This window comes from Rhincodon typus, chromosome 45 (genome assembly GCF_021869965.1).
Source record: "Rhincodon typus isolate 14 chromosome 45, sRhiTyp1.1, whole genome shotgun sequence".
Lineage (NCBI taxonomy): Eukaryota > Metazoa > Chordata > Chondrichthyes > Orectolobiformes > Rhincodontidae > Rhincodon > Rhincodon typus.
In genome coordinates this window covers 7,189,139-7,203,033 of record NC_063376.1, presented here as the reverse complement: position 1 = coordinate 7,203,033, position 13,895 = coordinate 7,189,139, and the positions used below count along the sequence as shown (strand labels likewise).

Genomic DNA, 13,895 nt, shown 5'->3' with positions numbered 1-13,895 from the left:
TTATCTCAGATTTTCCAGCATCTGCAGTTCCTACCATCTCTTACTTGCCTACCAAACAGCCAAAGCAACAAATGAGAGACAGAGTTATGTGACCAAAAATCAACAAATCAGCTCTGCAGTCCTGCCACGCCGATTTGGGAATTGTGGTGGACAATCAAATAACTCACAAGAGGAGGACGCTGAGCTGCGAGATCCAGCACATCAGTGCAAAATATAAGGCTGTAGCCTTAGCAATAGTCTTCAGCCAGAGGTGCTCAGTGTGCAATTTAACTCTGCCTCGTCCAAAGAGCCCCCAGCAACATAGATGCCAGTCTTCAGCCATTTGATTCATCTACGTGATGTCAAGAAATGGCTGCGAGCACCGGATACTACAAAGACTATGAACCCTGACGACAGTGTTGAAGACTTGTGTTCCAGAGCATGCTGAAACGCAGACATGCTTTCCTGTATTGTTGCAATACTGGCACCTGCCCAGCAATGTGGAAAATTGCCCAGGTATTTCCCATAAAATAGAAATCGGCAAATCTAACTTGGCCAGTTACCGCCCCATCAGGCTGCTATTGATCATCAGTAAAGTGATTGACGGTTTCAACAAGAGTGCTATCACGCAGCATCAAATTAGCAATTATCTGCTCAGTGATGCCCGGACAAACAGGAAGGAAACTAACAACAAGAGTACATGAACGCCAACTGGCTACAAAAAGACACAACCAATACTCACTCATCTCAATCCACATGGACAAGAAGAACCATGACTTCGACTGGGACAACACCAAGATCCTGGGACAGGCTAGGCAGAAACAAGCACGAGAATTCCTGGAAGCAATGGCACTCCACGAAACATGCTATTAATAAACACATTGAATTCGACCTCATATACATTCCACGACGGAGGAAACACGGAAGTGAGGCAATCCATCTCAACGGACCCCAGGGTTTAAAAACTAGGCAGGAAAACACACCGACGCTTCATCAGAGGCTGCACTGAGGATGTTACGAAGTACGGTAACGAAACGTTTGCGGAACAACAAACCAGCTCGGCGAGCCAACCAACCTCAAACACTTGGCTAGTTGGAGTCATATCTGACATGTAAGAAGATAGTCTCAGGCTGTTGGAGATCATTCATCGCAACTGCACAGGAGTTCTGCAGGGGAATTTTCTGTATCCAAACATCTACGGCTGATTCATCAATGAAATTCCCTCTATCATAACGCCAGAATTGCGATGCTTGATGATGATTGCATGTTCAGCATCATTCACGACTCCTCAGAAACCAAAGCAGTCCTTGCACATCTTCTGGACAATGTTGAGGCTTAGGGTAATGTGTGGGAAGTGCCATTTACACCACATGTCAGGCAATGACCACCTCCAATAGCAGAATAACTATACACTGCCCCTTGACGTGTTAACATTAAATTCAGTTCTCATACTGAATCTCATCCCTTCAGATATCCTGGGACTAAATTCCATGTTACCAATTATGATATTGTGGGTCTATCTACAGCTCAACGAATGCAGCAGTGCATGTAAGCAGAACACCAGCTGCTCCTAAACTGTCATTTTGGGATGATGATAAGTGTTGAACCAATCAACGGCCCCAGTTCCATGAGTGCATTTAAAAAAAAAGCAAAGCGTTGCCTCTCAGATTATATTTTTGACATTACCAATATATAAATGAAGAGGCACAGAAAGAAAGATCATACTCAATTTCTGAGCTAATTGTATAAAGTACACCTCAGTGTAAAGTGGGTTGTGGTTTGGATTAGAATTAGGATTAGGGTTGGGGTTAGAGAAATGGGTATCAATTGCCTCATTGCAAAATGTGTCATGTACTGACACTGGAGTTGTGTTTCAGAGTTAGGACGTGTACGTACGCAATTCTCCACCTGACAGGTAAATCATAAACTGAGTAAAAATTGACTTCAAACATTTGCCTTCACCAACTGGCTGCAGAACCAGAATGAAGCTGTGTTTCTGGATTCTGTATACCTTTCAGAGCAGCAACAGTTAAGTTAACTGAAACAAAAAGGACCATGGTTTACAGAAAAAGTATCAAAATGAATCGATTCATTACTTATGGGATCAGTTTATTCTGCATGCTCTTTTAGCATCGTTGCATAATGGTGGAAATAATGTTGACTCCTGAAGCCTGAGATGGTTGTGTTTTGCCCACCATCGTAATCACATCATAGTCAGAACTGTCGATGTAATGTGTTTGTTCAAGTTGGTGTTATTAATAGCGATGTCAGCTGTAACTGTATCACTGGAGGCTTACCCTCTATATAATTCGCATCGATAAGAATAGATCAGTTCACAGTTCCTGCCAGCAGTGTGAGACCTAGAACAACTGAAGTTGTTGCTAATCTCAGAAATGGCATATCCAATTGTCTGGCAAATAGAAGATGTTTTCTATCCTCTTATTTCAGCCATTGGTGTTCCTGGTAAGCTGCTTTTGCAAGTGTTCCTGATGCAAACTGGTGATAATTTAGCTGTTTAAATGTCATGACTTATCATTGTGTTTTTTGCACAAAGACTGTTTATAATCATGAAATACTGCCATTATATCTGCTCCTTCATCTTCCAAGAAATTCATTTGAACATTAATGATGGAGTATTGACCTCATTTGCTTACCTTATTTGTTTGTGCCATGAATTCCAAAGTGCACTGTAGTCATTGTCTTTCAAGTGTGTTATTATTGGAAAGCATGTTATACTTCAGTATACACCTGTCTTGCAACATCACAGCTGTCCATTTTGCCCGAGGTTCTGTTACATTGTTGTTTGATATCGGACAAGACCTGAAAATATTTACTTCTGTTTCAAACTCTTCCCTCACAGTTAACTTGGTGGCAATTATCATCCTGTCCCGAGGAAAGTGTGGTCTGTCCAGGTGCCTCACTTGGTACTTGATTGGAATGGCAGTGGCTGATCTCCTTGTTGGTGTCTTTGATGCCATATTTTGTTTCACTGTTCCAATTTATTTACCAAATTCATTCGCAAGACTTACTCCCATGTGCAGTCTTTTTTCTGCCCTGGCATCAGCAGCCACAGTGATTTCTGTCTGGTTCACAGTCATATTCACTTTTGATCGATTTGTGGCCATTTGCTATGAGACATTGAAAACAAAATTTTGCACTGAGAGAACTGCAGCAGTATTGCTAGGGACGGTGACTGTGCTGGGCTGCCTGGAATCTCTACCCTGGTATTTTGCAAATGACTCAGAATACATTATTGACAATATTGAATGGGGTTGCATCAGTGAATCGAGTTATTTTACATCCCCTGCATGGGCTGCATTTGAAATCATCAACTACATTTTAACCCCTAGTGTGCCATTCTTTCTGATCTTGCTGTTCAATGTGCTGACTGTCAGACGTATTTTAGTGAGCAGTCAAATCCGCAGGTGTCTGCGTGGCCAAAGAAGTGGAGAGAAGCACAAAGATGTGGAGTTGCAAAACCGGCAGAAGTCCATCACTTTGCTGTTCAGTATATCGAGCAGTTTTGTGCTTTTGTGGATGACCCGGCTTCTGTTCAGTATTTATGGACGAATTGTAGATATCCGATATTACTTCTACTCCGACAAAGACCCTTACTTTATCACAGATCGCACAGCGAAGATGCTGCAAGTGCTCAGCTCCTGCACCAACACGTTTATTTATGCTGTGAGCCAGGCTAAATTCAGGAAAGAGCTGAAGAATTCAGTGAAATACCCCTTCGAGCAAATCAATAAATTATGGAACAGGTTGAAGAGTTTGAAACATGTGAATTAAATTTCTCTTATATTCCAAAATCTACAATTGCCACGGAGGAAGAAGTAAGTTATCAGCACCACAGACTTCAGTCCGATTATATTTGTCCAAAACATTGATTCATTGCAAGTCTTGCTGTGTGAACAATTAACGAATCGCTCTCCCAAAAAAAAATGGGCAAGTGAGAGTTTAGACAGATACCAACTAAGGCTGGAGAAAACGTTGAGAAAGCTGTCCATCTCTGCTGTGGGATGAATAGAAAATGGGCTCGAATTTCACCAGAGATATGGTGATTGCTGGAATACATCCAATAAATTGCCAAAAATTGATCATTAGTCTGAAAAGTTGACTCTTTCGCGAACATTGCTGCCCATAATTAGAATTATGTCCACTGTTTTCTACCTTTATCTGTGGACTTTACAGTTGAACTGGATTACTGTGAGATCAGAATTTCTTCGAAGCAGTGCTCTTTCAGGAATTGTCATGCAAATGTCAAAGACGCAGAATTTCAGCGCTGATCCCGATCAATATCTCTGCCGATCGGAGACAACACATGTTTAACTGTCGTCGTTGTTCTTAAGATTAGAAATTTAAAATTAACATTCCCTCTCTCCTGACTAGAACAGGAAATAAATGTTCCCTAATATTGGTTTCTGATGTGGCTCTGAGCAGAAACCTAATGCGTTACAGAATCTAAGATCCCAAACAGCTTTAACTGCACATGGAAAGAATGTTTCCCAACTATGTCTGTTGAGACTGAGGGGTCATAGTGGTGTCGCTCTTTTAGAATTAGTGCTTGCCATGATATGAGATGGGGAGAAGTTATGTTTTCTCTGAGGGTTGTGCAAGATTGGAACTCACACCAGAAAGCGGATGTGGGTTTCGGGTCTGTCGTTGAATATTTTTAGGGTGAAAGTAGATGGATTCTTGACAGTAAAGCAAATGAAAGGAAAATTGGGAATGAAGAATCTGAAACATAAACAAAATGGCTGAGCAGGATTGCGGATAATGGTATACTTCTATTTCGACTTTGTATGTTTGTACGTTCATGAATGTTGTAAGCTCAACTCCGATCTGTTGTGCCCACTCCCATAAAATTGATTCAGAGCAAGGAGATGATTTAATTTCCATCCCGCATGGTGCTTGACAGAATTGAGACATATTCGTGAATGGCTACATCCCATATTATTTGGGCACCTCATTTGCAGCATTATGAAGGAGGGGACAAACAATGTTAATTGCACCTTAGCCATGTGTTCCCTGTCCCCCACCCACACACCATTGAGAAGAAGGAAAAAGGGGCTGGGATCTGTTGTTTGGGCTGTTCTGCCATTCTTGCTCTGCATGAAACTGATCCTTAAATAGAGAGTTCCACAGGCTCACCCGTCTCGGTGTGAAGACATTCCTCTACATGTCAGCCCTAAGTTCCCTACCCCCGTATCATTCAACTGTGACCCCTTGTTCTGGAGGTCCCCATCATAACAACATCCTCCATGTGTTTGCCCTGTCTAGTCCTTTTTGAATTTCTTCAGTTTCGATGAAACACACATCAAAACATTCTTCTGAACTATGGTGAATATGACCCTAAATGATCCATTTCCTCTTCATGCATCAGTCCTTTCACACTAAGAATAAGTCTGGTTAACTATCATTGCACACTCTCCATAGTCAGAACATCATTTCTCAGATAAGGTGATTTAAACTGCACAGGATACTCAAGGGGTTGTCTCACATAGGCCCTGTACAATTGCAACAAGACATCCCTACTCCTGTACTCCAAACCTTTTGCTCTGAAGGCCAACTTCCCATGCATGCATGCTTACTTACAGTGACTGGTGTAGAAGGGACACCAAGGCCTCATTCCAGCAGTAGGATATTTTAGCTGCAAGGTTCGATTGACGTGGTTGCAATTGTCTAACTTGAAACGAAGAAGCTCGAGCAGAGATTTGAAAGTGGTGTGCAATACCATGACAGTAGGTACACAATATCCATCCTCATAAGCAAATAGCATAAGGACCAAGTAAACACTGACTTAAGGTTCTCTAGAAGTTTCAGGGGTGTAGGGTAGCGAATGGTAATGAATGAACCTTGTTCGCTCCATTGGTGGATGAAGCAGCAGTCATGAAGCGAGTTTAAGGATTTTGCACAGACAATTGAAGGAAATAATCTGGCCAGGCTATGGATATCGTGTGGTCATTAAGACTGAATGGATTGCAATCCAGAGAGCCAGTACAGACTCAATGTGTTGAATAGCCTCCCTCTATATTGTCATGATTTTGTGACCTTATCCAAGCAACCTTCAATAAAATTTGATCTCATTTGCACAGGATGGCAAATAATCACAACACCTCCAGATCCAAAGAAATCCAAATGACTGGATGTGAAATGCCGTCAATGGCAAGGCTCCAACTGAACATGGGCATATTTTATTTATGAGGTGTGTGAGTCACTGACTGGGCTGACATTTCTTACCGAGCCTTATTTGCTCGGGGAATGAGACAACTGAACATCTCGTTTGGGTCATTTCAGATGAGAATTAACAATCATCACTCTACCGTTGATCTGAAGTTATGTTTAAACCAGACTGGGTAGAGACAGCGTCTTTCTCTTCCTAAAGGGCATTCGTGAAACAGGTGGGATTTTATGTCAAGATTTTGCTTCATTCAAATTTTACAATTTGCATTGGTTGGGAATTGAACCTATCTGTGCAAAATGTTAATGCGCTCTGCATTCCAGCCACAGTGACATTTTCTCTGTGCCATCAGGCAAATCTTGCTAAAGCATGATTAACAATTCAATATTACTGTGTTTGCTTGTTTTGAAATAGAAGACAAGAAAATAAATTTCCAAAACATTAGTTGACATGTTGGGTACTGTGGCCCATTAGCAGTATTAGTTGACTAGGAGGACACAGGTCAATTAGAGGACGGTGTTTAGACCCCACTGTAGGAATGGGTGAACTTTAAATTCCAATTCGGATCCTGGTTTTGTAGTAAATGTTTCTCTGTTTTCGTCATTGTGGTTGTTGTCATAACTGGGAATGGGGATCAGATATCCCACCCCGAAGGACATTAGGGAACCAGTATTGTATGTCATTTGAATCCAGCAGTTTTACGTTCTCCCTTTCCCATTCACGTCATTGTTGTCCATTACTTTTTACTGTCTCCAATTGCCTCCATTGATCTGTCAAACTATATCTTAATATTTTCTCTTTTTCTCTGTCAGTCGCTGTCTATTTATATTGCATTGTTCTTTCTTTCCTTTGAATACTTTCATTCTCTCTCATCCTTTTGTTTTACTCATCACTGGGACATGGTGCCACTCTCTGGTCCAGCAATTATTGCCCATCCCTAGTTGCCCCTTGAAAAGTTGGCGGTGAACTGCATTCTTAAACAGTTGCAGTCTGTCTGTTACAGGGGCTCCCACACAAGGCTGTCAGGTAGGGAGTTGCATGGTTTTGTTCGAACAATACTGAAGGTACTGCAATGTATTTCCAAGTCAGGATGGTGAGTGTCTTGAAGGGACTTGTAATGTTAGGCTTGAAAATGTTACCTTCCAACCAGATCGTTAATTGCTCATGACATTGAATTGTCTGTGAGATATGTCCTCATTTGCATTTACGCGGGACCACCTGGCTTTGTTTCTCAGCCTGTTTTGAAGAATATAAAAGTGTTGTCATCGTTATGAAATGGAGATTCAGCACAAAATCTTAGATTCAGAAATGTATTAACATCAGGCACTTTGCTGCACTCATGAGACTCCTCACCATTATGCTAGGTGCCACATAATCTGATACAGATCTAAGTGCCATCTTCGTTATGACCTACAAAGGATAGAAGGCGATATGGGACTCATTTGTTTGTGTATATGAGCAAACAGATTAACTAATTGCATTGCATGTGCCTCTCATCTGTCGTAACTAGATTAAGTTAAAGATTTGGTTTCATATTGAAGGGCACATGTCTTCTTGTTGTCATTTCGATCAGACCATAAATAACCCATTAGATACTTGTAGCCTAACAATACTGCTAAGCCAAAAAAAATACAATACACTTGGCATTTCAAGTAGTGTCTGAGCAAAATATTCAAGGAGAAGAAGACTGGGGAAGCATTCCATGTCCGAAAATCGTCCTCTCATGATGGATTATTTATGCAAGAGAACTCGGTGTCTCGGTTGTGGCTCTCTATGTTTTGGGATCTATTTGGAACAGTGTCCCATGGGGCTACTCCATGCCAAGGAAGATTGTCTCCAGGAAATACTTTTCACAGCGAAAACCAAGCCTGTCGCACACAGGCTGAATTCTGCTGAATAGCCTCTGGACTTTGTCTCGGGAGGTGGGAGAAATAAAGGGGGTGAACAGTACATTTCTCAGCCGCAGCAGAAGGTTGTGCTGGAAGAGATGGCTTGAATTGACCACAGTCCAGCATAACAAGCAGGTGAAATGTTGAAGGTGAATCATTTAAAAAGCCCTCTTTATTGGCTTCTGCTCAGTGAGAGAGAGAGGGAGATATCTACAGTGAACTCTCTGATACTGCAAGCGGCCTCTGGGTGTTGAGTGAACTCAGTTAGTGTTTCAGAGACAAGACAGCATAGACCCAGAGGAACACAGCAGGACAGGAAGCATCAGAGGAGCAGGAAAGTTGACGTTTCGGATCGGTACCTTTCTTCACCAAGGTGCCCTTTCTGAAGAAGTGTCCAGAGTTGAAACGTCAACTTTACTGCTCCTCTGATGCTGTTTGGTCTGCAGTGTTCCTCTAGCTCCACAGTGTTTTGTCTCTGACTACAGCATCCGCAGTTCTTGCCATCTCCAAGATTTCTTGGTCTATGTGAGGAGGTTAATAATATTCGAGCCCTGATGATTCTCTTACATGTTATGTGATGTTTGCTTTGAGCTCCCCTCTGCAAATTCTCACGACCCAAAGTCTGAAAAAGGAGCTTGGAGTCATCATTTGAAATGCAGGATGGAAATCTGCTGCGGATAATTTTATGTCGTGGGCATTCAGAGGAAAGCCCTCTTCCCTCCTCCAATGCCCCCAATAAATGACAACATTGTATTTGCCTTCCCAAATACTGACAGAACCAGCAAGTTTACCTTAAAACAAGACACTTTCCCAAGCCACTTCGCACTTCAGATTTCTGAATTTTCTCCCCATTTAGAAAATAGCCCATACCTCTATTCTTCCTACCAAAGTGCATGACCTCACACTTTGCCACATTATATTCCATCTGCCACTTCGTTGCCCACACTCCTAACCTGTCAAATCCTTCTGCAGCCTCCCACCGCCTCCTCAATACTACTTGTCTCTGCACCTACCTTTGTTTCATTAGCCAGAATGCCCTCAGTTCCTTCATCTAGATCATTAATATATACAGGGAAATGTTGTGGTCCCAAAACTGACCCTTGTGGAACACCACCTGTCAACGCCTAGCATCCTGGGAGGGACCCTTTCATAACCACACTCTCTGCTTTGTGCCAGACAGCCAATCTTCTATCCATGCTAGTACCTTGCCACTATCACCATTGGCCCTTATCTTACACAGCAGCCTGCTGTGTGGCACCTTATCAAAGGCCTTCGGGAATTCGAAGTGGATAATAACTGTTGGCTTTCCCTGGTCTAAACTGCTTGATACCACTTCACAGAATTATAACAGATTTGCCAGGAATGAGTTCTGAGGAAGTTTCACTGGACCCGAAACGTCACTCTATTTTCTCCTTCACAGATGCTGCCAGACCTGCTGAGCTTTTCCTACAACTTTGTTTTTGTTGCCAGATATGATTTCCCCTTGTTGAAACCATGCTGACTTTGCCCCATTTTACTTTGCACATCCAAGCATTCAGAAATCTCATCTTTCATAATGGACTCCAAAATCTTACCAAAGCCCGAGTTCAGGCTAATCGGGCAGTAAGTTCCTATCTTCTGCATAACTCCCTTCCTCAAGAGGGGGTTACATGAACACTTTTCTAGTTCTTTGAGTACTTTCGTGATTCCAGTGACTCAACTGGAACTGTTGAGCCACCAGGGCTTCTCTTCAGTTTGGGGATGGAGGATACGATTGTTGACTCTGGAATTGGGAAGCGTGGCTTCATTTTATGCAAATCCCGGACCGACGAGTTCACTCTAGGAAGATACTGCTGTCCTGTAACTAGGTGTGGCAAGGTCTTAAGAAATTTACCCAGCCTCCTGCTATCGGAGTGAAATCTAACGATGAAGAGAAAGTGTACCTGAACTGAGCACAGAAAACAATTTGCTGCTTCATCTCGTCTTACCCCATTTATCAGTTCACACTGAGGGAAAAGTTTAGAAATGATCTGACTAGAGGGATGGCTCACTGTACGTGCGTCAGTCACTGTGAGCATGTTTTCCAAGTCGATGAGCTTACTAAAATGCTTCTGTCCCCAGTATTTCAGTACCCCTGTTTTATTCTCGGGAAATTTTAGTTTGCAGATCGATGCCTGATCGCTGTCAGTCACTAATTTCAAACTCCTTCTAAAATGAACTTGCCCAGTGCACTCAGGATCTGTAATGTTATGTACAAGCCACATTATGAAACACACATTGATAATGCATCAATTGGGAACTGCCTGACACAGTGGCAATGTTGACTGGATTAGAAATTCAGTACTGTAGGGTAATACTCAAAGAAGACATGTTCAAATCAAACATCAGCAACAGCTGCAGGTGGAATTTATATTTGAAGAATAAATTTGGAATTGGGCAATGGGTGCTGGCCTTATCAGTGACACCCATGCCCCAGGAAAACGTGAAACAAAAACAAAAGTTGCATTTTTTTTATTACTACACTCTTTTCGAGCCATAGAGTCTTTCAGCATAGAGAAAGGCCCTTCAGCCCAAACTGTCCAATTCAAACAAATTGTCCACGCTGATCCCATTTCCCTACACTTGGCCCACATCCTTCTAAAACTTTCCTATCCATATATTCATCCAAGTGCTTTGAAACATTGTTAATGTGCCCACCTCAATCATTTCCTTTGGCAGCTCATTCCATATGAATACCATCCTCTATGAAAACAATTTGCCCTTCAGGTTCCCATGTATTCATTCCCCTCTTGCCTTAAACTGATACCCTCTAGTTCTTGACTACCCAACCCTGGGAAAAAAGACTGAGTGCATTGACCCTATCGATGCCTCTCATGGTCTTATACATTTCTACAAGGTCAGTCTACTATGCTCTGAAGAAACAAGTCCTAGCTTCCCCAACCTCTCCCTATAACTCAGTCCATTGAGTACAGGCAACATGCTTGTAAATTTCTTCTGCAGTCATTCCATTTTAATGACATGCTTCCAATGGCAAGGTGAAAAATATTAACGTAATACCCCCAGTGCGGCCTCACCAATGTCCTTTACAACTTCAAGATAACTTCCCAACTGCTGTACTCAATGCCCTGACTGATGAAGGCCAGTTCCTCAAATAATTCCTGTTCTGAATTGATCCATTTTAATAGATGTTGAAATGTTCATTCCATCTCCTCAAGAATTTATGCATTCAAAGCAGCAGCAGTAAAGCTTCGTGATGCAGAGTTAAATCAGGCTTAAAAATGGTGCAGGTATCACTTACTGAGAAACATCCAAGTTCAAAACCATTTTCCATTTTGGAAAACCTACTACTGTTACGATATAGGGATCACAAGTCACGCCAAATCAGACTCACTAACACTGAATTTGCAACACAGTGAAATAAAAAAAAAATCACTGCACGTCAACATTGCTCAATTCGTCCTATCCAGACTCTAAAAATAACAAAACTTGATTGATTTATTGTCATGTGTTCCGAAATACAGTAAAAAGCTTTGTTTAAGAGGCAGATAGGTACAGGCAGATCACAACCAGCAAAGGATGCACAGATCAAAAAGATTAGAGGCATTCAGGTTACATTATTTGAGGCGAGAGTCCGTTCAACAGTCTGATAATGGCTCGAAAGAAGCTGTTCCTGAACGTGCTCGTGCATGTGAACAGGCTTGTATCTTCAGTTGGACAAAGCATCGAGATATCTGCCATCCACCAGAGCTAGCAGACCTCAGCTCTCATGAGAGAATCGCTGGTTCTCATGTATTCCTCTATGCCTGAGAGAAAGCACCATCTATTTAACAAAGATACCCATGGCAAAACTAATTAATATTCCTGACTGAAGAACCCATGGAGAAGGCATTTCTTTCAGAAGATTTGACACTGAAAGAAGCCATTTCAGGAATAGTTGGCAATTAGCAGGGGTTTATTCGGTTTGTTAATAGTTTAGTTAATTTGTTCACTGTTAGACTTAGATAAATAAATTGTTACTTGTTGAATTTCAAATGAGTGTCAGGGATTATTTTTTTAACCACTAGAATTTGCTTAAAGGCAGATTATCTCACTTTTCACACCCCTTCAGAGATTATAGGGTGAGGTGCTCATCTTTGGATGTTTCGGTTTCGGTTCTCAGACCATGGACGAAACTCGACGTTATAACAATGCAGCAAAATCAAATCACACCAGAGAGAAAACCGTGAACAGACAGCAGCTGGGACTGTTACCTTACAAGACAATAATGCAGTTAACCTCGAGAATGAAGTTGTTAGTGTTTCCTGAACTGTTTAATCTCTGCTGGTGAGGTAAAATCAGTGCGTAATGGTATAATGCAAAAATTGGGAAAATAAGTACAATACTTCGGCGCAGCTGAGGAAGAGATCAACAAGTCTCCTTCCTACAGTGAATTTGAAGAAATCCTCTGTGAAAATTACATGGCACTCACAAAGTGCTCCCATCCAAGTTAACATGAGAGCACCCCATATATTCAACTGAAATCAATACTAACGCAAGTTGTCGTTCGAAAGCATCACAGGTTCAAAACGCTGGAATCTTGTTTCATTAGATATTTGAGAAAAGTATTTTTCGTGTGACAGCTGTAGAAAAGATTTGTGAATAAAAGTTGTTCAGCTTGTTCTCAAAACATACACAAACATTTTTTGGAAGAAATCCAATTCAAACTCTGAATTTGTCATGAGAAATGTTTTGACGGTATGCAGGTGTTGTTTCGTTCTGAAGGTGGTCATGAAAGAAAGATCTGGAAAATGTCTTCGTGAAGGAAAGAGAGATTCCAAATGCCAGTTTGACATTATCCAACGATATTGTTGAAAGTTTTTGAACTGATTACATGAAAGTACGATATGACGTCGCATGGTGACCTGGGTTCTGCCCTTTCACAGATTTAACTCTTCTGTTAACAGTTTTCAACCTTCTCCCACAATTTCTACATGGTGAGATGCGTTGTCTGGATTTTATTAACTCACTGGGTTTCTTTCTGACCCACCATGGACATGTTCTTTCTTTTTGTGCTGTTCAATACGTTTTAAGAACAGAGCAAGTGAGCTGGAAGCCTGGAAGACAAGCTCTTGAAATCAGGCGAACCATAAAGTGATGATAACCCTTGGAATCTCCAACTTAAGATAAATACTTAAAACCACCAAACCTGGATGCAATTATTGCTGAAATTTGGATTGATAAAAATATTTTTAAAACATCGGTAGTTCAAGAATACAACAGGAAATTAAACTGATGTTTAAATTTCTATTTGAAACAAGAGACAATGGAACAGTTTAGGTGATTTTAATGCATGAAAATAAAAAAAATACATATATTGCTTGCGAATGATACTAGAGTCCCGCTGATTCTCTTCCATAAATGTTTACACCTGGAATGCATATCAGATGCTTTGAGGAAAAGACATGCATACTGACACACAAGTTTGGATCAGAGTGATAATCTAATCATTTCATAGGACAGGCAAGAAACAATATCACACAGAAGCATATTTTGAGATGCTGGGATATCTTGTGATGAGCAATGAACGGTATACAAGAGAATGCAGCTCTGGAAAGAGCTCAGTGCTTGTTACAACTTAATTGCCTTGACAATCAGTTTCCCCTGGATATTTCGGCATGATCTTGAACTACTCCATGAACTTGGTATTAGTCACCCCATAAATAAATGTGTTTCTGCAGAAACTTAAAATCTGCAAAACGTATCTGATTTCTTCAAATATAATAACAGAATGAGTGCAGTCTGCAATGTTGGCCTCTGTAATGTCATGATATACAAATTCTGCAGTCGTAGTCAGCCACAAGTGCATGAAAGTGCCACAGCCAGAA

The 13,895-nt window shown here is 41.3% G+C and overlaps 1 protein-coding gene across 1 annotated transcript; it reads left to right on the top strand.

The window, feature by feature from the left end:
• The first annotated feature begins 2,372 nt into the window (after window positions 1-2,372).
• Window positions 2,373-3,771, top strand: LOC125487781 (probable G-protein coupled receptor 139). The gene is made up of 2 exons (XM_048620049.1): window positions 2,373-2,442; window positions 2,840-3,771. The coding sequence occupies exons 1-2, from the start codon at window positions 2,373-2,375 to the stop codon at window positions 3,769-3,771; spliced, it is 1,002 nt and encodes a 333-aa protein (XP_048476006.1).
• The last annotated feature ends 10,124 nt before the right edge of the window (window positions 3,772-13,895 follow it).